The sequence below is a fragment of the Anabrus simplex genome, chromosome 2 (genome assembly GCF_040414725.1).
Source record: "Anabrus simplex isolate iqAnaSimp1 chromosome 2, ASM4041472v1, whole genome shotgun sequence".
In the NCBI taxonomy this organism is placed as follows: Eukaryota; Metazoa; Arthropoda; class Insecta; order Orthoptera; family Tettigoniidae; genus Anabrus; species Anabrus simplex.
This window is the reverse complement of record NC_090266.1, coordinates 623728721-623750460: the sequence shown is the minus strand read 5'-3', so window position 1 is coordinate 623750460 and position 21740 is coordinate 623728721. Positions and strand designations below refer to the sequence as shown.

Here is a 21740-nt window from a genome sequence, read left to right as displayed (position 1 = left end):
GGAAAATCACGGGAGCGCAATATTTTAATTCTCCCTATACGGTGCACACATGATTAAAATTACGACTGTGTTGAAAATTAGCTGCCATAATAAATTATTGCTTACTTGTGATTCATGTTTGAGATTGTTCGATTGAATAACAATAATTGGTAAATGTTATGCCAATATCTGGTTCAGGTTGTCAATGCAATCTCCTTCTTTGAACTAATCTCAGTAAAACGCATAGCTTTTATTATTTTGAACATCAGTTGTGTTTACTTGATATCTGAAGCATGGGGCAGGACTCAATATAGGTATATTAAAATAAGAAGTTTAAACCTTCTCTCTGAAGTAAGATAGATTAATTAATGCCCGTATTACTCAAATGTTAAATTCAAATATAATTCGAGCGATGACCCTGACTACTGTAGTTTTTCTCTATCATATTTCAGTCATCTGGCTTCATTTCATTTCTGGTAAATTTGAGGATGAATTTAACCTTGGGCTTGAAATTTCCCTGCTGTCATATAAAATGAGGAAGTTTCAGTTAGCTGTTTTGCTATGCATCTACTAGAGAAAAGAAACACTTTCAGGCTAATGAGAGAGATTTTATGGACGTTTGGAGGGCGAATCACCTGATGAACAACTTAACAATTATCTTAATATACCGTTCCTAAAAATAATCTCAAGGATACGTGTTATAAAAACATGAAGCCTGTGATAACGATTTTAACCCATTTTCTCAACCGTGAATAACAATAAAACTAAGGAATTGAACAAAATATAAAATGCAGAAATACATCAAATATCTTAATTTTTATTTTGGTGTTGAAACTTTTTTATAAGTGGTCCCTTTAAGACCCCGAGGTAGTTTGTTCGTTCGACAGTCATGCAGACTTATGTATACAAGTATTTTCAAAAGATGTGTCTATACGAGTTTTCTGGATAACATTCTCTTTACCCCTCTTTCACGAGACTTCATAGAACAGTTTATTAAATTATAATAATAAAGAAAAATGAAAATTTAGATATGGGCTGCAACATAGTTCACTTAATACTAATTAAAATGTTTCCCTTTCTCAGATACTCTTACATCATTTAGAGACGAGTGTCTGTTGCCTATTTCCTTAAATATTTTAATACTGACATTAGGTCTTAGACGAAGAAAGCAAAGAAATCTTTTTTACAAGTAAGTGCATGAACTCGACGAAAGAAAATAATATGTGTGAAAAACTAATTAGTTTTTGAAACAACGTAATGCAGTAGAAATCCTAACAGATGTCAACGGAAGCAATGCAATGAAATATGTATTACTCTATATACAAAGTGTAAAGATAACATACCGGGCGAGTTGGCCGTGCGGGTAGAGGCGCGCGGCTGTGAAGCTTGCATCCGGGAGATAGTAGGTTCGAATCCCACTATCGGCAGCCCTGAAAATGGTTTTCCGTGGTTTCCCCATTTTCACACCAGGCAAATGCTGGGGCTGTACCTTAATTAAGGCCACGGCCGCTTCCTTCCAACTCCTAGGCCTTTCCTATCCCATCGTCGCCATAAGACCTATCTGTGTCGGTGCGACGTAAAGCCCATAGCAAAAATAAGATAGGCCAAACTTTCAGGATACCTTCCTCACAACATAGAAGAAAGAAATATGTTATAAGGACATTGGTCTAGACACGCTTTATACCCATGTTAGAACTCATTTTACATAGCTCTACGTAGTGCATTAATCATGGGAAATGCGCGGAGGCAGTGTGTACAAGCATACCACATGAAATTCTTTGTTACGTGGAATGCCCAATGTTAGCACAGATACATGCATCAACCCGCCATCGCGTCGCATTCAAACTCGGATGCGCTGATGTCAGCTCTATGAAGAGAATATAGAGTAGTCAGGCTGTTACTTCACTATCTTTGAATATCCCAACTTTCTACTCAGTATACTGGCCCTTACTAAAACGCACAGTTCCGTTCCTATCATTTACTGGCGTAGTAAATTCGTTATCTCTCTTATTCTGATCATCATCATCATCATCATCATCATCATCATCATCATCATCACCATCACCATCGTCCGACTCATTGACTGAACGGTCAGCGTACTGGCCTTCGGTTCAGAGGGTCCCGGGTTCGATTCCCGGCCGGGTCGGGGATTTTAACCTCAATTGGTTAATTCCAATGGCACGGGGGCTGTGTGTGTGTTGTCTTCATCATCATTTCATCCTCATCATGACGCGCAGGTCGCCTACGAGAGTCAAATAGAAAGACCTGCACCTGGCGAGCCGAACCCGTCCTGGGATATCCCGGCACTAAAAGCCATACGACATTTCATTTCATCGTCATCAACGTTAACATCAGCATTATTATCATTGTTGTTGTCAATCGAAAGGAATTAAGTACTCCTATGTGGTGTAGACGACAAGATACACTGCTGTTTGTAGAAAGTGAAACACCAAAACTGACAGCTGTGACAACAATGCATTTTTTCCACATATTAGGGACATGACAAGACAGAAATGATTACAATTACAGAACTGTACATGCACGGTGACCGTGGAAATTCAGTACTGCGTAGCACCACCACGCGCTGCGATCAGAGCCGCTAGACGTCGTGACATGGAATCAAAGAGCGCCTGAATATGCTGCTGGGGAATATTCTGCCACGCGGTTTGTAGGCGCGTCCATAAATCATTAACAGTGGCTACAGGAGGATCTGAACGAACAAGGTGCCGACCGACCATATCCCAGACATGTTCAATGTGTGACTTATCCGGCGAACGGGCGGGCCAGGGAAGCAGTGGTATCCGTCGTTCTTCAAAGAAGGCTTGCACATTCCTCGCCCCATGCGGCCGGGCATTGTGCTGTTGGAATATGACGTCTGGAGTGTCCTGCAGGAGGGTCAGTGCCTCGGGCTGTAAAACCTCCCTGATATAGCGGTAGCTGTTCAGATTGTCCTCAAGACGTAGAAGGCGAGATCGCATGTTATAGGCAATTGCACCTCAAACCATCACACTTGGCGTTTGTCCGCTATGCCGCTCAACAATGCAGTCTGCCCGATGGCGTTCACCACGGCGGCGTCGAACGCGTATGCGGCCATCACTGTAGGGTAAGTTGAAGCGGGACTCGTTCCAAAACACTACATTTTGCTACTCAGCACGCCAGTGTCGGTGTTCACGTGCCCATTGCAGTCTACGGTGTTGGTGGTTGCTGGTCAATGGAAGCCGGCACAATGGCATGCGTGCCACCAGTCCGGCCCTCAGAAGACGGCGTCGAGTCGTCGATACAGACATCCCCACACTTGTTGCAGTTGTCCAACGTCGAGCCAACACCGTGGACGAAGCTGTTCTGTCCGTTACGGCCAAGCGGACAAGATGGCGGTTATGTCGCGCTGTGGTCACATTGTGTCGTTCAGTATCCTGTCGGCGCTGTGTACGGCCCTCTTCTCTTCACTGGTTCCACATACGCGTCACTGTTGAAGCAGCGCACCCTGTACGAGCCGCAATGTCACGGAACGAGAGACCCATCTCCCGGAACCCTATCATTCTGCACGCCATCTCTCTGTAATTTAAATCACTTATTATGGTTCCACTCTTATGCACGTCCTCTGATTTTGGCGTGTTTCAGACCATTGCTTCTGAGTGTTTCACTTTCTACAAACAGCAGTGTATAAGTATTAACTATTTCTTAGATATTACTTCATTATGATATTCAGGAAGCAAAATGCCCGTTTACTTTGCACATTTTGTTTTATATATTTGATAGTACTGTCGGGTAGGGTTTAGTTCCATATTTCATGTTATGTATTTGCTGGTTAACTGTAAGATAGGGACAAGTTCGAACGCACTCACATGCTAATATTCCCTCCTGTGATGACGGTGAGGGATAGTGGCACTTAGGTACACGTTTCCACTTCGTATGACGGCTCCGCACTGACTGAGCGTTGCGTAACACTGCCCTGGCACTGCTGGGCCTACGTGCGCGTGTAAAGTAAAAACATCCCGAAGTTTGAAGCTGATAGCTATAGTTAAGTCCCGTAAATTTCTTTGTGCCAACTAAAACAATAATAAAAATAATAGTTGAAGCATGAATTAGGCCTCTCCGGCTGTTCAAATCGTCCGCCAGCTCTCAGTAGTGTAATCTACATCAAAACTCATAAAATTTGATGAACATAGTTTCAACTCTAAGGAACAGATTTCACTATAAGCGATTTACTACTGAAGCCTAGCGTTCAAAGACTAACTAATACTGACAATTTCTTTTTATCAAGTTTGAGCAAGTAATTTGTATTCTTTCGTTTGTCTGTTGCCAAAGTGTTCCTCCAATCCTATTTCACCTCTCCTAGAAACCTATCCTTCAATCACGTCTTTTCTGCCTTTTTCTTCTGGAAAACTCTGTCGAGCTACTATATAAGGAGGAATATTTCCTGTAACTAAACTCTTGTATTGCGGTAGTGAAGTATCAGTAGTGCTATAGAGAGGACGGTTCTTCTGAAAGGGGAAAAGATGGAAGTGGGGCAGCCGTCGGCATGATGGAGCCAATTATACCAATTATGTGATCCTCAATCTGTGTACTTAGGGAAGACTTCTACGCCCCCTTTCATAATGTAATTTTCAGTTTCAGGTTTCCTTAAATTTTGATTTAGGGTTTTCTCTTGTGAACTTTGATTCAATGTAGGCCTCCGTTCCCCGTCTTCAGACTTATAATTTTTTCCCTAATGGGAAACATGAGTGATGAACCCTCGTTAAACTTCCTCTCAACTTGAATATTGGTGACTAAGCTTTTCCTAACAGTTAAATTTAATGCCTTCTTTTTGGACTTCGATTTTCTTCCAGTACTTAGTCACCGATTAGTCTCCGCTCCATCGGGCCTTATGCCGAATTCGGTAATGTGAATGTTTTCTCTGGAGTGCTTGGGTTTTGCTACCATTCATTTTCAGTTTCGGGATTTTTTGGTTGCAAATTTAGCCTTCCTATGCTCTCTTCTCCTTATGGCCGTGTAGTGTGGGCCTCCGCTTCTGTTAACGATGGATCTGTAGATCCTACTTTCTTGTATACTTCAAGCAACTCGCTGTTGCTTTTCAAATAAAAATGTAATTTTGCCCATTTGTGGGCATTTTTTCAAACATTGTTAAATGGACTCCTGGGTTCTGGACCCTTGCTTTTGGTAAATTATACTTCTGGGTTCAAGACCCATGTAATATTTTGTAAATGGATCTACTGGGTTCGAGACCCGTTTTGCAAATTTTATCAGAAGCTATATATACTTTCTTGAGTGGTATTTAACGTACCTTTTCTAAAATATACCAGTTATTCTAACCCCTTATATAAAGATAGGTAAGAATCAAATTCTGTTAATGTAATTTTGTAAAGCGTGTCAGCTTCTATGCTCATATAGTGTAAATTATTCTGAGCTGTTCAGATCTTTCTTGTAAGTGATCTCTGAGCTTCCGGCTTCCCTGTATTGAGTGGACGCACTCGCCTTCGGTGTTTAAAAATCCCAATTTTGTGATATTTCTGAGCCTTGGGTTCTACTCGCTGTTGTCTGAGCTTTCAGCTCTTTTCTTATTACCTTGTTATATTGGTGTGAAAAGAAAGAAAACGATAATTTCTCCAATTTTAATACAGTAGGTCTTCTGGAACTTTAATTTTTGCTTTGTCCAGCCTCACGCTTTTTTCCCGCTCTGCTATGTGGAAAACCCGGTAATAATATACATATATATATTGCTAGTTGCTTTACGTCGCACCGACACAGGTAGGTCTTATGGCGACGGTGGGACAGGGAAGGGCTAGGAGTGGGAAGGAAGCGGCCGTGGCCTTAATTAAGGTACAGCCCCAGCATTTGCCTGGTGTGAAAATGGGAAACCACGGAAAACCATTTTCAGGGCTGCCGACAGTTGGGTTCGAACCTACTATCTCCCGAATACTGGATACTGGCCGCACTTAAGCGACTGCAGCTATCGAGCTCGGTAATAATAATAATAATAATAATAATAATAATAATAATAATAATAATAATAATAATAATAATAATAATAATAATAATGTAGGATGTTAAATCGTGCAGGCGATAAGTGTCTAATAATCATGCCTGAGAGATATTATACGAGGTCATTATAGGAAATCAAACGACTAAAGTTGAAAATTAAAATCAGTGTGTTTTGGTGGTAGCGTGTATCGCAGAACTAGAGTTAGGTCATTTTTCTTTCTTCATGTACATAATAATTTATTTTTTAATGCATGGAATGGAAGATTTGTTGGGCCACGAGGTTACTTGTAGCTAAAGTGTATGAGCTCTGGGATGAGGATATGGTTATAAAATTAATATATTTATGAGAATGAAGTTTTGAGACAGGCTGTGCTTTGAGAAGTTCCCTGTGTTTATGAGGAAGTTTTGAGACACGCTGTATTTACGATGAGTTAGTTCTGAGGCAGACTGGGTGGGAGAAACCCTTCCTGTAATCGCGGTTGATGAGAGAGATTTTTGAGACAGGTTGTGTAGGGGTAACACCTCTGTAACGTCAGAGATTTAGGTACACAGAGCTAAATTAAGAACAAGGGAATGTCCGTTCTAAGAGAGTGTATTGTGATTCCAGTTTAAATACATGTGACGTCGATCAACTAACCCCTCTTGCACGTGAGCGTAGGTTCAGGCCATTTACGTCCTTTTCTTGTTAAGAGTTCAAGAAGTTGCTTATTAACTAACATCAAGAATGGATAATGTTTCGATGCAGTGTCAAGGTAGCTAACCGTTTTTAAAGTATATTTCGTTCATTTCAACTTCAGTTTGATGAGATAATGTTCATTTAGCGAATGCTGCACTTCACAAGATAGGCTTGGCGGATAGGAGAGTGACACTATGTAGATAGTGCGTTGGAGTTTAAAATACACTGAAGAAAATGGAAATTGCAACACCCAGAAAGAGTGGTGCTACATGGCTGCAATTGAACGTGCAGGACGAGTAATCGGTTGTGATTCGTTGATTACACTTTCAGGCCCCTCTGACCGCAAGTTTGGACAATAATCAATACAGGATGTGCCCACCACGAGCTGCAATACATTGATGAATTCGTCGAGTCATGGAGTCAATAAGGCCCTGGATCGCTTCCTGAGGAATTGTGGCCCATGCTTGCTGCACTGCACGGGTTAGTTGTTCCAGCGTTGTGGGTAGCTGAGGACGGTTGGCCAGTTGTCGACCCATCATGTCCCACACATGCTCAATAGGACTGAGGTCCGGGGATCTGGCGGGCCATTCTAAGGTTGTGATGTCGTGGAGAGCTTCTCTGGAAATGCGTGAAGTGTGAACCCGGGCATTGTCCTGCTAAAGCATCCCATTAGCAATGTTCGCCATCATAGGGACAACCACGGGATTGAGTACCCTATCAACGTACTGTCGAGCAGTCATAGTGCCCTCAACAAGCACTAATTGTGATTTCACATTAAACCCAATAGCTCCCCAGACCATAATGCTTGGTGCTGGCCCTGTATGCCTCTCGACAATAAGATCTGGGTGGCCCCTCTCCCCGGTACGTCGGCGCACACGATTCCGGCGATCACTGCGGGCAAGACAGAAGCGCGATTCATCACTAAAGACGACCCTGTGCCATTCGTCGACCCACGTCGATCTTTCTCGACACCAGGCCAGCCTTACACGTCGCTGTTGTGGGGTCAATGGAACACCTCCTGCAGGGACGCGGGCTCGTAAGCCAGCTGCACGCAGGCGATAACCAACTGTTTGTTGTGTAACGTGGGGTGCCACAGCTGCTCGAATTCGCGCTGCTGTTGCATGGGGTTCCATCCGGGCCATCCGAATGATGCGGCGATCCTCTCTCACAGTTGTCCGTCGCGCTGGGCCTGTGCCAGGTCTACGAGTGTGGGTACCTTCATTTGACCACTGCTGCCATACACGTTGTACTGTAGATGCCTGTCGGCCAACACGTGCAGCAACAGTCCTTAGCGATAATCCACCCTCACACAGCCCAATTATCCGAGCCCTCTCAAACGGCGACAGTTGTTGATAGCGTGCTCTTCTCTGTCGTCGAGGCATGTTTGACGGGGAACACTTCATTGCACAGACTGCAAGTCAACTATGCTACACCAGAGTTCGTATACTGGAGTTGATTCCTGCGCGATCAATCACGTGGGGAGACCTGTGGCAACAATCCAATGGGTCTGAAAATTTGATAGTTTACATACCTACATGGCATCGTTCCATATCTTGAAAATCAACACAAACGACTAATACCTTCATGGTGTTGCAATTTCCATTTTCTTAATTGTAGTATAAATCTTTACTAGCTGGTGTGAGCCTTCACTCATGGGATACTGACATTGGAGGTATTTTGGATCCTCAATATTTAGGTCATTGATAGTTGAATTTCGTGAGCATGATGATTGATTTTAGTTTACCACAGATTATGATGTGAGGTCATGATTTTGCCTTTTGTTAGAACTCCCCTTTTCGTTTGGACATACGAGTGATAGTCCGACTGAATAGTCCGTCTTATTTTCTTTATTTATGTTCGATAGTCAGGGACATTGTGAATTGTGAGCGTAGGTTTGACGACAGGACCGGAGTGCTGTACATATTTGTATTATAGATCGATGTTCTTGGACGATGGTAGTGTTTGGAGTGGTTTATTTCGATAATGTTTCGGCTAACTTACCAGCTGAGAAGTACTCCCATATTAGTGCTGCACTGCTTTGGGCATAGATGTAAAGGTCATCCCACACGAAAAACTGGCTAATGGAGCGAAAAACACAGCGAAAAATTATCTTCCTCTGGATACTCACTCGTGAAATGCTATGATAGAACCCATACAGATGCCATCCGAACGAAAGACATTGTGTACAAAGTCAAAGGGTAACTGATGGTAGCTTACAATACCCTAAGTGACATACAGTATTACAGTGCGAGCCTCAGTCTTAATTACAAGGAAACATCGGCAATGGGTAAGTCACCGATCGCGATGAAACTTGGAAAACACATTGAGGTACACGTAAAAATGATGTCGGCATCAATTTTGGGTGCCAACATTCATCAGGGCGTTAACTACGGGGCCTAAAAGTTGCGACATTTCAAATTCCGCGCGATCAGCGATGAATACCTGCTGGCCAATGCTAAGCTGGCACACTGCGTAGCTGGAGACACGCCTCTGCACCTTCTCCCCTCCCCGCTCCAATTGGTTCGCCATCGCACGTTCCCCTTCTCCCCGCGCTTGCCGGCTGCTTAGCTGTTCAACGGGACCGACTCTATACTTTGCTTCTTTTCGTACTGTAATTATTGAAATTCAATTAATTACTTTCCGTTTCACACATAATGATAATAAATAACCTACACTAATACACCCATATTTTATTCAAATGTTATATTTTCATTCCTGCTCATTCCGGTGAGTTGTCACATTCGCGGGTACAACTCCGAGTTAAGTACCACGGAAACGTGAGATGGGGTACCACGTCCTACCTATGCTTATTTACTTCTAAAACGCCTTAAAGCTGTCGATAGTGTCCTTTAGAGTGGACATACATATGGAATTAATTAAATTAAATTACCCACCACTAAATAAATCTCCCACCTTTAAACAACGTTAAATACCTTTTTATGTAAAGAAATTACGTACCCGGGTAGAGGATCTCAATGAATGTAATGAGATTCGGTATCTCGGGATATCAAAACCTGGTTATAGGTTCAGATCTCCTTTTTATGACCCCTCCCCCCCCTCCGCCCATTTTGTGTACGCTACCAGTTGTGTCATAACGAAACGACATCGCGGACGACAACAACAACAATTATAAACTCCGAGTTTGAAACTACTGGTATTTTCCGTATTGCGTACTCTGGTATAAGGAATAGGCCTATAGGTAGAATGTTTTTATTTGTGCTTGTACTGAACGATTTATTTATGTTTTGCAGTGACAGGCACAACACATTTCAATTGCAGCAATGGTTGTCGAATATAAATTAATTTAATGGATAGGCAATGTCGATATGAGTATGACATGGAATGTAGTAAAGTTTGACGTAATAAGAAAAGCCTTGAAACATAAAAAAGATGTGCATTTATATATGCAATAGATATACAGTAATCACAGGCAGACCTGTAGTCTTACTGTACCGGCACTTTTGCGTTATAGCTGACGAAGGTCTATGTATTCAACAAGTACCGATATTAAAGTATCACACTACAGTCTTCTGGGTATAATCGCAGTTACATATGCAAACAGTTAAATGGGTATTGCACGAACTGGTACAACAAAAAACAATTTCAAGGCAACACAATAAATGACTCCGTAACAATTAAATCGGGCAAACTCCCCGTCAATAACTGATAGTAAACAAAAACAATCTTTGGTCTATTCGAAACATTAAAAAATAGTGAAAAGAAAACCGAAACAAAACACAATTAACAACAGGCACCATACATTTTTTTGCTAATTGTTTTACGTCGCACCGACACAGATAGGTCTTATGGCGACGATGGGATAGGAAAGGCCTAGGAGTTGGAAGGAAGCGGCTGTGGCCTTAATTAAGGTACAACCCCAGCATTTGCCTGGTGTGAAAATAGGAAACTACGGAAAACCATCTTCAGGGCTGCCGACAGTGGGATTCGAACCCACTATCCCCCGGATGCAAGCTCACAGCCGCGCGCCTCTAACCGCAAGGCCAACTCACCCGGTGCAAACGTTTTCATAAACATTTCAGCAAAAGTAAACTGACTAATACAACGTGGAAATTACAAAGGAGAGATATGAGAAAGGCTGATAGAGTACACAAAGTGTAGAACCGGTTCTCTTCGACAGCTAAGCGGCCGGCAAACGCGGGGTGAAGGGGAACGTGCGGTGGCGAACCAATTGGAGTGGGTGGGGAGGAGGTGCAGAGGCGTGTCTCCAGCTACGCAGTGTGCTAGCTTAGCATTGGCCAGCAGGTATTCATCGCTGATCGCGCGGAATTTGAAATGTCGCAACTTTTAGGCCCCGTAGTTAACGCCCTAATGAATGTTGGCACCTAAAATTGATGCCGACATCATTTTTACGTGTACCTCAATGTGTTTTCCAAGTTTCATCGCGATCGGCGACTTACCCATTGCCGATGTTCCCTTGTTAGTCAAATTGATTATCCATTCATCGAAGTCGATGGGTTTTCTACGGGAGTACGGAACTGTGTGACAGTGACTATATTTTCGTTTACCGTGACATGATATGCCAGAAGGGCGACCATCCCTGCGGGCCCGCCGCATTTTATAAACTTAGGTGTATCATACATCAATATGGAGGATTGTGATTGAATGTGTGGCAAAAGGTTCTGTTATCAGCGAGAGGCCTGCAATGGGAGTATTAGAGAAGGGAGGGAAAATCTGAAATTACCCAGTTATTCGCCTTCCATTCATTGTACTTACCTCCTACAACCGTTATCAAACCAAACAACTTGGTTTTCATTAATATTAGAGTTCAGTGTGGAAACTGATAACCATGTGATACCTTATGTAATTATAATTATTTTGACGAGGGATGCGGTCGGTTCTGCGAGACTTGAAGTAAGTATTGTCTTGACTTTCGACATGCATTTGTGTGCGAAAACTGAAGAATAATTAAGAATAGCCACTGCAAATGTAAATATTTAAACCTCGGATTTCCGAACGATCAAGCTCTCTATTTATAACTTAGTGGACTTTACCATTTGGTTGCACTTAATTGACCAACATTAGGATTATATTTTAGAAGTATTTTACAATCAATCAATCAATCAATCAATCAATCAATCAATCAATCAATCAATCAATCAATCAATCAATCAATCAATCAATCAATCAATCAATCAATCAATCAATCAATCAATCAATCAATCAATCAATCAATCAATCAATCAATCAATCAATCAATCAATCAATCAATCAATCAATCAATCAATCAATCAATCAATCAATCAATCAATCAATCAATCAATCAATCAATCAATCAATCAATCAATCAATCAATCAATCAATCAATCAATCAATCAATCAATCAATCAATCAATCAATCAATCAATCAATCAATCAATCAATCAATCAATCAATCAATCAATCAATCAATCAATCAATCAATCAATCAATCAATCAATCAATCAATCAATCAATCAATCAATCAATCAATCAATCAATCAATCAATCAATCAATCAATCAATCAATCAATCAATCAATCAATCAATCAATCAATCAATCAATCAATCAATCAATCAATCAATCAATCAATCAATCAATCAATCAATCAATCAATCAATCAATCAATCAATCAATCAATCAATCAATCAATCAATCAATCAATCAATCAATCAATCAATCAATCAATCAATCAATCAATCAATCAATCAATCAATCAATCAATCAATCAATCAATCAATCAATCAATCAATCAATCAATCAATCAATCAATCAATCAATCAATCAATCAATCAATCAATCAATCAATCAATCAATCAATCAATCAATCAATCAATCAATCAATCAATCAATCAATCAATCAATCAATCAATCAATCAATCAATCAATCAATCAATCAATCAATCAATCAATCAATCAATCAATCAATCAATCAATCAATCAATCAATCAATCAATCAATCAATCAATCAATCAATCAATCAATCAATCAATCAATCAATCAATCAATCAATCAATCAATCAATCAATCAATCAATCAATCAATCAATCAATCAATCAATCAATCAATCAATCAATCAATCAATCAATCAATCAATCAATCAATCAATCAATCAATCAATCAATCAATCAATCAATCAATCAATCAATCAATCAATCAATCAATCAATCAATCAATCAATCAATCAATCAATCAATCAATCAATCAATCAATCAATCAATCAATCAATCAATCAATCAATCAATCAATCAATCAATCAATCAATCAATCAATCAATCAATCAATCAATCAATCAATCAATCAATCAATCAATCAATCAATCAATCAATCAATCAATCAATCAATCAATCAATCAATCAATCAATCAATCAATCAATCAATCAATCAATCAATCAATCAATCAATCCATCCTGATCTGCGTTTAGGGCAATCGCCCAGTGGCAGATTTCCTATCTGTTGTTTTCCTAGCCTTTTCTTAAATGATTTCAAAGAAATTGGAAATTTATTGAACATTTCCCTTGGTAAGTTATTCCAATCCCTAACTCCCCTTCCTATAAACGAATATTTGCCCCAATTTGTCCTCTTGAATTCCAACTTTATCTTCATATTGTGATATTTCCTACTTCTAAAGACGCCACTCAAACTTACTCGTCTACTGATGTCCTCCCACGCCATCTCTCCACTGACAGCTCGGAACATACCACTTAGTCGAGCAGCTCGTCTTCTTTTTCCCAATTCTTCCCAGCTCAAACTTTGCAACATTTTTGTAACGCTACTCTTTTGTCTGAAATCACCCAGAACAAATCGAGCTGCTTTTCTTTGGATTTTTTTCCCGTTCTTGAATCAGGTAATTCTGGTGAGGGTCCCATACACTGGAACCATACTCTAGTTGGGGTCTTACCAGAGCCTTACATGCCCTCTCCTTTACATTCTTACTACAACCCCTAAACACCCTCATAACCATGTGTAGAGATCTGTACCCTTTATTTACAATCCCATTTATGTGTTTACCCCAATGAAGATGTTTTCTTATATTAATACCTAGATACTTACAATGATCCCCAAAAGGAACTTTCACCCCATCAACGCAGTAATTAAAACTGAGAGGACTTTTCCTATTTGTGAAACTCACAACCTGACTTTTAACCCCATTTATCAACATACCATTGCCTGTTGTCCATCTCACAACATTATCGAGGTCACGTTGCAGTTGCTCGCAATCTTGTAACTTATTTAGAACACTATACAGAATAATATCATCCGCAAAAAGCCTTACCTCTGATTCCACTTGTTTACTCATATCATTTATATATAAGGAAACATAACGGTCCAATAACTTGAGGAATTACCCTCTTAATTATTACAGGGTCAGATAAAGCCTCGCCTACTCTAATTCTCTGAGATCTGTTTTCTAGATACATAGTAACCCATTCAGTCACTCTTTTGTCTAGTCCAATTGCACTCATTTTTGCCAGTAGTCTCCCATGATCCACCCTGTCAAATGCTTTAGACGGGTCAATCGTGATACAGTCCATTTGACCTCCTGAATCCAAGATATGTGCTATATCTTGCCGGACTCATACAAGTTGAGCTTCAGCGGAATAACCTTTCCTAAAATTGAACTGCCTTCTATCGAACCAGTTATTAATTTCGCAAACATGTCTAATATAATCAGAAAGAATGTCTTCCCAAAGCTTACATGCAACTTACTGGCCTGTAATTTTCAGCTTTATGTCTATCGCCCTTCCCTTTATACACAGGGGCTACTATAGCAACTCTCCATTAATTTGGTATAGCTCCCTCAACCAAACAATAATCAAATAAGTGCTTCAGATATGGTACTATAACTCAACCCATTGCCTTTAGTAGTCTATATACCCAGAAATCTTATGAATTCCAGCCGCTTTTCTAGTTTTCAACTTTTGTGTCTTATTGTAAATGTCATTGTTATCATAGGTAAATTTAAATACTACTTTAACATAAGTCTCCTCCTCTATCTGGACATAATCTTGTAACCTGCAGTCTTTACATACTGCTGACTGAATACTTCTGCCTTTTGAAGATCCTCACATACACATTCCCCTTGTTTATTAATTATTCCTGGAATGTCCTTGGAACCTCTTTCTGCCTTAAAATACCTATACATACCCTTCCATTTATCACTAAAATTTGTATGACTGCCAATTATGTTTGTCATCATATTATCCTTAGCTGCCTTCTATGCTAGATTAAATTTCCTAGTAAGTTCCTTCAATTTCTCCTTACTTCCACAGCCATTTCTAACTATTTCTTTCCAGTCTGCACCTCCTTCTTAGCCTCTTTATTTCTCTATTATAATAAGGTGGATCTTTACCATTCCTTACCACCTTTAAAGGTACAAACCTGTTTTCACATTCCTCAACAATTGCTTTAAACCCATTATAATGGAATAATGAGCACAAAACTGGCAAAACAAGAATGGAAGTCACAATCAGGCAGTGTGGTCCTTGACAATGTATTTATGACAATGACAATGTCTAAATTTATGTGCAAGAGAAAGCAGTCAAGCATGGCCAATTACTTATATTATGAGGACGGCACATAAAACGCTAGTTGCTTTACGTCGCACCGACACAGATAGGTCTTATAGCGACGATGGGACAGGAAAGGCCTAGGAGTGGGAAGGAAGCGGCCGTGGCCTTAATTAAGGTACAGCCCCAGCATTTGCCTGTTGTGAAAATGGGAAACCACGGGAAACCATTTTCAGGACACATAACACGAACACATGCTCTGATTAGATCACGTAATCCTAGTTCAGTGAAGAGGCGATCTTTCGCCAATCAACTTCTGATTCTTCGTGGGAATGGTGACGTTATCTACCTTATTTTCAGTTTCATCTCTCCTAGCCAGCTTCGTCTTCCTCGAGTAAGGTTAATGTCCATTGCAGTGGCAGGCACGAAGTTAGAGACGATGGAAAAACGATCCTCTGAGAACAGACGCTCGAAGCAAGTGTTCAAAAATGTACTCCTCTGGCTAGTATGACATCTCCTACAACGAATTTGACGGACCTATTCCATAACATCCGCACTGTTTTGTGCTTCGTCTGCTGCTTCCATGGGAAACTGCAGAAGATTGTCCACATTAGGGGCCTCTGTGTGATCTACTTTCCGTTTCATGGTACCGCATTAACAAACATCCTCTGGGATTAGGTCATAAGATCTGACAGGCCAACTGATAAATTCTTACCGACCAATCCAGTGATCAGGAAACATTTGTCCCTCATACTACCATATGGACATTGCTATCCTGAGGTGGTGCACCGTCATGTAGAACTCACATGTTCTGCTGTGTTCAAAATGGCACATCTCCAAGTAATTCCTGCATGAAGTTTTTCTAGAACTTACGATATTGTGTACCATTTAATCATTCAGGTAGAAAACAAGGTGCACTAAGTGATCGCCAACATTTCAATTCCGAACTTTGACAGAATGACGACGCTGCAGATGAACTTGCTACTCTTAAGTGTGGATTTTCAATAGTCAACATCCGAGTGTTGTGAAAATTCAACGTTCCGGTATGTGCCAAACGTGATTCATTGGAGATCAAAACCTTTGAGAGGATTTTCGGATTACGAGTACTCTGTTCAAATAGCCAACTCCAAACGTTTACTCTGCGTGGGCGATCACTCTGCAACAGACGATGAACGCGTTCAATCGCTGCTGTCTCTAGTCATGGTCTGGCCCACACTATGTAACAACGTCGCAGAGGGAGGTTGTCACCGTCCTTTCAATAGACAGCTGGAGATAAAATGAATGAGTATTTCAAACACATTATGAATGATTGTCGACCTACATCCATCAGTATTGTATTGTAAGCTTTAACTTAATATTTAAGAAGTCAATCAACTAAGCAAATGCATATAATGTCATTAAATACTTCCTTATTTATAATATACCGTATTAATTTGCTTGATGGGCCCATAAAGGTAACACATCTAAATTTTCCTTTTTATACACCAGTCTCAGAATAATTTCCTAGAAAATACTTTTAATTACGTGCACACTTTCATAGAGAACAAACGTTTTTTGGAATAATTTTCTATTTAAAAGGAGTATATACTTCCTGAATCTTTAGTAAGTTCATAAAACATTACACGATTCATCCTATTATCATCAGTTATGACACACACTATTTTCAATCCACATGAATGTATTTTTTATAACATATCTACACTTATTTGCTATATGTGACCCTGAAAATTATTTAACCGTAATAAGTCTTACTGCCTCTTTGAAATGACCAAAGACAGAAGGAACTAAAAATGATATTTTACTCTCGGCGCCTCCGAACAATCGTCCATTTTTATAGTCTACAGTTCCATTTACATGAATTTCATCAACTCGAGATGGTTCACGAATTTTACATTCTCGGGAAGTAGAACAACGTGGTTAAAGAAATGTGTATTCCCATCTTCTGGAGAAGGAGATGCTTCAAAAGAAGTGGATAATTTTCTCAAATATCGAGCGCGCGAAAATGATAAAATATTATTTAGTCTAATGACGTCATGGTTCTTTGCACTCTGCATACAAATTAAATACGAACTTATATTGTAGAAAAACCACACTGCGATATTTTCAAAAATGTGGGATCAAACTGATTACGTAAAATGCGTAAAGTTTTAGGTTGCCGTTAGTACAACTCTCAGTGTCTTCGAACAACAATTTCAAGTTTTGTGAAGATGTATCAATTTGGAATACAACAGGACTTCTGTTATTGTGATCATACGGTAAAACATAACTATCACAAGGGGCAATCGAAAAACTTACATATCCTAATTTTACTGAAGTATCGTATTTGCTTACGCAACCCGGCACTGTTCATCTATCTGGCATGATTATACAATGTTTACATCACCACAGACACCGTAATAGCAAGAGATATCGGTACAAATATACAAGCGGGGAGAGTGTCTTGCGTACGGCAATCTGGTCAGCTAAGTGGACGAGCTGCGGCGTTGCCACAGTTAGCACAACCCGGCGATGACTAGAGACAGTCGTGGTTCAACAAACCGACATCACGTACAATACTACGTGTACAGTACTCTAGCTGATATCTTCCACAGGGCACGAAACATATCAGGGTCCCGTGGAGCCACACTGCTGATATGAACATTTCACCCTTCAATTCCAACAGAGAGGATTAGGTATGCTCCAGGAAGAAAGTCTTTCTCTAAATAAATGTTGATTTCCGTGTTGGTTTCTGAACATCACCGTAAAATAAGCAACATGTCCAAATATTACAGGTGCGCTATCCTCGGTAACGACCGGTAGCCTTTTGGTAACAGGAAGTGTCAATGTTAGCGAAGAAGTGGAACCTGTTTTTCCTCAGCGTAACAATAATCTGCGTTCATATGGCTCATTCCCCAATATCAGCGATGCAGCATGTCTATTCTACGCGGAGTGAACGTTGCAGTATTTCAGGGTCATTGAGGAGCTAATAGCAGTGTTTGGAACAACTGTTGCTTGTAGTCCATCGTGCCCATTTAACAACAGTACGATCACACGAGCGTGTAAGGAAATGAGACAACAACGCATTCTTAGAAAATAGGTAGGTGACGTTGACCTTAATCGTTTGGTGTGCTGTTTGTTGGCGAGGATATTGCGCGAGTAATACTCGTGACTGGAAAATTCCTCTGGAATTTAATTATTTAATTCTGTATCTCATCGTACAACAATAAGCAGTGAGCTTTAACTATTAATCAGCAAAGGAGTACTAATTCTTACTATGAATCTGTGAAATATTTTAAATGTTCTTATACTCTACAGAATAAGTTGGCCAAATGCGTACACTTATAATCCTGCCGGACATTACTGGTCACAGGGGCCAAAGACGAAGACTAAAATGTATGGTCAAGAGTTAAACATATACCAAACAGCACCAAAACTATGAACAAACGTCCCGTTAATGTCCTAAGAATAATATAATCTGTCTAGGAGCTTTCACAATGCTCAAAACAACATGCCCAGAGTGTTGACTATTATTATTTCCGGATGGAAGTTTCAGTTGATGCATTTCTTTGACCCTCCAGGAACTGTGCACATGTTGAAAGATGAAGAAATACTGCTGCATGACTTTATAGCATGTTATCCGGCTACAGTAGTAATTCCCTCGAAGCATCATTTCTTCCAATACTTTTCACATATCTCCCCACATAAATAGCCGAACAGTTTAAAGTATCATCAGTGGAAAAAAATGATAAAGAATGTTAGCGTTTCTGACTTTTCGTTACTACTAGTAACGGTATCAGAATAAGCTCCACAATTCACTAAACCTTTGCAGAGTATGAAGGTTGCTTTAATGACCGATACGAGACTATAACTATGACGATTTATAAAATCAAGACATAATTTTCAGTAGGTGAAATTCTTGTTCTGTGCACATACAGACAAATCGAGGAACAATCTTTGAGATACTGTAGGTACACACATTTCTCCTCCAGTATAAATATTGTGAGAGTAGATTGTATTCTACAGGAGAGAATGAAGGCCCAGCCTCACTTAATTGGCATATCGAGAGATCATCAAATTTTAAGTGCTGTCGGTTGAACTAAGATATTCCAGCTCACCAAACTTCAACTGGCATTGGAAGGTCACTTTTCTTCTCCAGTAGAGCCCAAAGACGGATCAATTAGTCATTGTTACTATGGGTAGACGTTTCTTGCCTGAAAAATCGAATGATGATGATGCTTGTTGTTTAAAGGGGCCTAACATGTAAGGTCATCGGCCCCCTGGAAAATCGAAATTATTTTTATTTTCTTAAACCACTATGATGTGACTCCACGCTGCATAATTTCCTAGATTCAGGAGCTCCAGACTCTCACTGAATGGATACTATGATGATTCTTGGTCCACATATGTGGACGAAGGAAATGGGCAAAACGCCTCATGGAACAGTGTCAGAAGATATCTTACTGGACGAAAATTAAGAGACCATAAAAGTACAAATACAGGAACATCATGTTCGTCACTTCGTTTGTGCACATTTTATGGGCAATATGGCTCAGAATAATGGGGAAATGGAAGTTCACCGTTGATGACCTTACCTCTGCATAATGCTCCTCATTTTGCTGAAGCAAATCCACACAAAGTTCTGCTAGGTGAATGAGGTCTTCAAGCTTCTTACTGGGGGCAACCATCACCTCTCCGCTCAGGTCATCTGCCAAAAGAAAAACAGATTGTATTACGTTATATTGCAGTTGGGGACTCGGCACATTGTGGTCTTCATCATCTTCTGTGTGTGCGTGTGTGTGTCTGGTAACCTGTATTTTTGTGAATATGACCTGACGATGTGACCCATGAATTAAAGTACGGCACTATCCGAGCATTTACCAGAAATGAATGAGGATAACCTGGGAGATAGCGTAAGATTGCAGGATCGAATCTAGGTGCAGTCAGTTGGCATTTAATGGTGTTTAAATGCGACAGACGCGTGCCAATAGATGTATAGACATTTTCAAGAACCCTTTACCAGCAAAGAAATTTACCACTCCGGCCTTTCTTAAAATCATTAACGCTGATCAAGATCCCTGAAGTTATGGTAACTCAGGTTCTTCCCAGTTCCTTCACGTTAGAATTCCTACTGTGAATGATTGAGTATATTATATTACGTAACCGTGGCAGACAGTTATTGGTAGCCCACGCCAGGTCCCTGATGAGTTTGATTTTGGAAATGTATGGCAGTGAAAACATTCCTCTGTGAGAAGTATACTCCTGGCAAATGCTGCGTTAGGGTGTTTATTCTTATTATACTGCACAGACTGTTATAGAGTTAGCTGCGGTTTTCTCCTCACCAAGAAGGCCTGAATAAAATAATAATAATAATAATAATAATAATAATAATAATAATAATAATAGAGTTCGTTGATGTAAGTGTTACCTCTAAGAATAGCATGTAAAGCAATGAAACTCAGGCTGGTAAGCCTTGTTCAAGCTATACCGATACTGAAGTCACCCAATGGATATTTCGTTAACAAATTAATACTTCAATAGCCGGGATCAGGGCTGTATGGTGAGAATATAGAGCGAAGCTCCTGAATAACACAAGGAAGCTGTGGTTAGAAATCATGTAATAACTAGCCTGTAGGTGACTTATGGAAACGAAACAAACTGATTTACGTTTCATTTATCATGGTCTAACAATACTTCAGCATTGGCCATTGACCACGGTCAATACTGCTGTACGGGCTTCCCCTCTACTGTAGAGAACATGACGAAACTAGAGGGAGTTCAACGCCGACCAGAACGACTAATTGCTCAGCACGTTCATTTGAATACAGCCAGGTCACTGCCCCTCATAACAGCTCTCTGTAAACAGATAGATATTGCCTTTCTGAGAAAATCCCTCCCAGGTAACCTTCATATCAAACCCTTAAACCACCGAGCTCGATAGCTGCAGTCGCTTAAGTGCGGCCAGTATCCAGTATTCGGGAGATAGTAGGTTCGAACCCCACTGTCAGCAGCCCTGAAAATGGTTTTCCGTGGTTTCCCATTTTCACGCCAGGCTGTACCTTAATTAAGGCCACGTCCGCTTCCTTCCCACTCCTAGCCCTTCCCTGTCCCATCGTCGCCATAAGACCTATCTGTGTCGGTGCGACGTAAAGCAAAAAAAAAAAAAAAAAACCTTCAACCGCTTACAGTTGAACCACCGTTCCGCTCAAAGAGGTCGAACTGTCTCCTTTCCCTTTCACTTGGCTTATTTATTCGTTCTGTTCGGCCATGAAATGAACTTTCACCACAGGTGAAAGACCTACGAATGGAAATTTTTTGTAAAGTGGTAAAAATAATGTAATTGTAGACCTATATATATATATCGAAACCTTCTGTGCATAACATAATTTTCTACTGTGTGTATGCTCAGTATGCGTGGGAGGACGGATTAAAGTTATGTGATCCGGAGTGAGTGAGACTGTATGTGTTAGTGTGAGTAAAATGACTTGAATGTTGAACAGGTCCTGTGAGTATTATGCAAATTATACCTCTATGTAAATACGGTAATTGTGTATATAAGTTCATTCTGTAGCCTATAATTGTAATTGTTGCCATTGATGCCTTCACGGCCCGTACTTATAGACAAGATACTGTATAGGCT

General features: G+C 40.3%; 1 protein-coding gene across 1 annotated transcript in view; it reads right to left on the bottom strand.

Moving 5' to 3' along the window:
* The window catches only part of Cadps (calcium-dependent secretion activator 1), a 609066-nt gene that overhangs the window by 222736 nt on the left and 364590 nt on the right, over positions 1-21740 (bottom strand). Inside the window, exon 24 of the mRNA XM_068226018.1 lies at positions 19696-19808. Within this exon, the coding sequence (XP_068082119.1) occupies positions 19696-19808 (113 nt within the window). The remainder of the gene's footprint in view (positions 1-19695; positions 19809-21740) is intronic.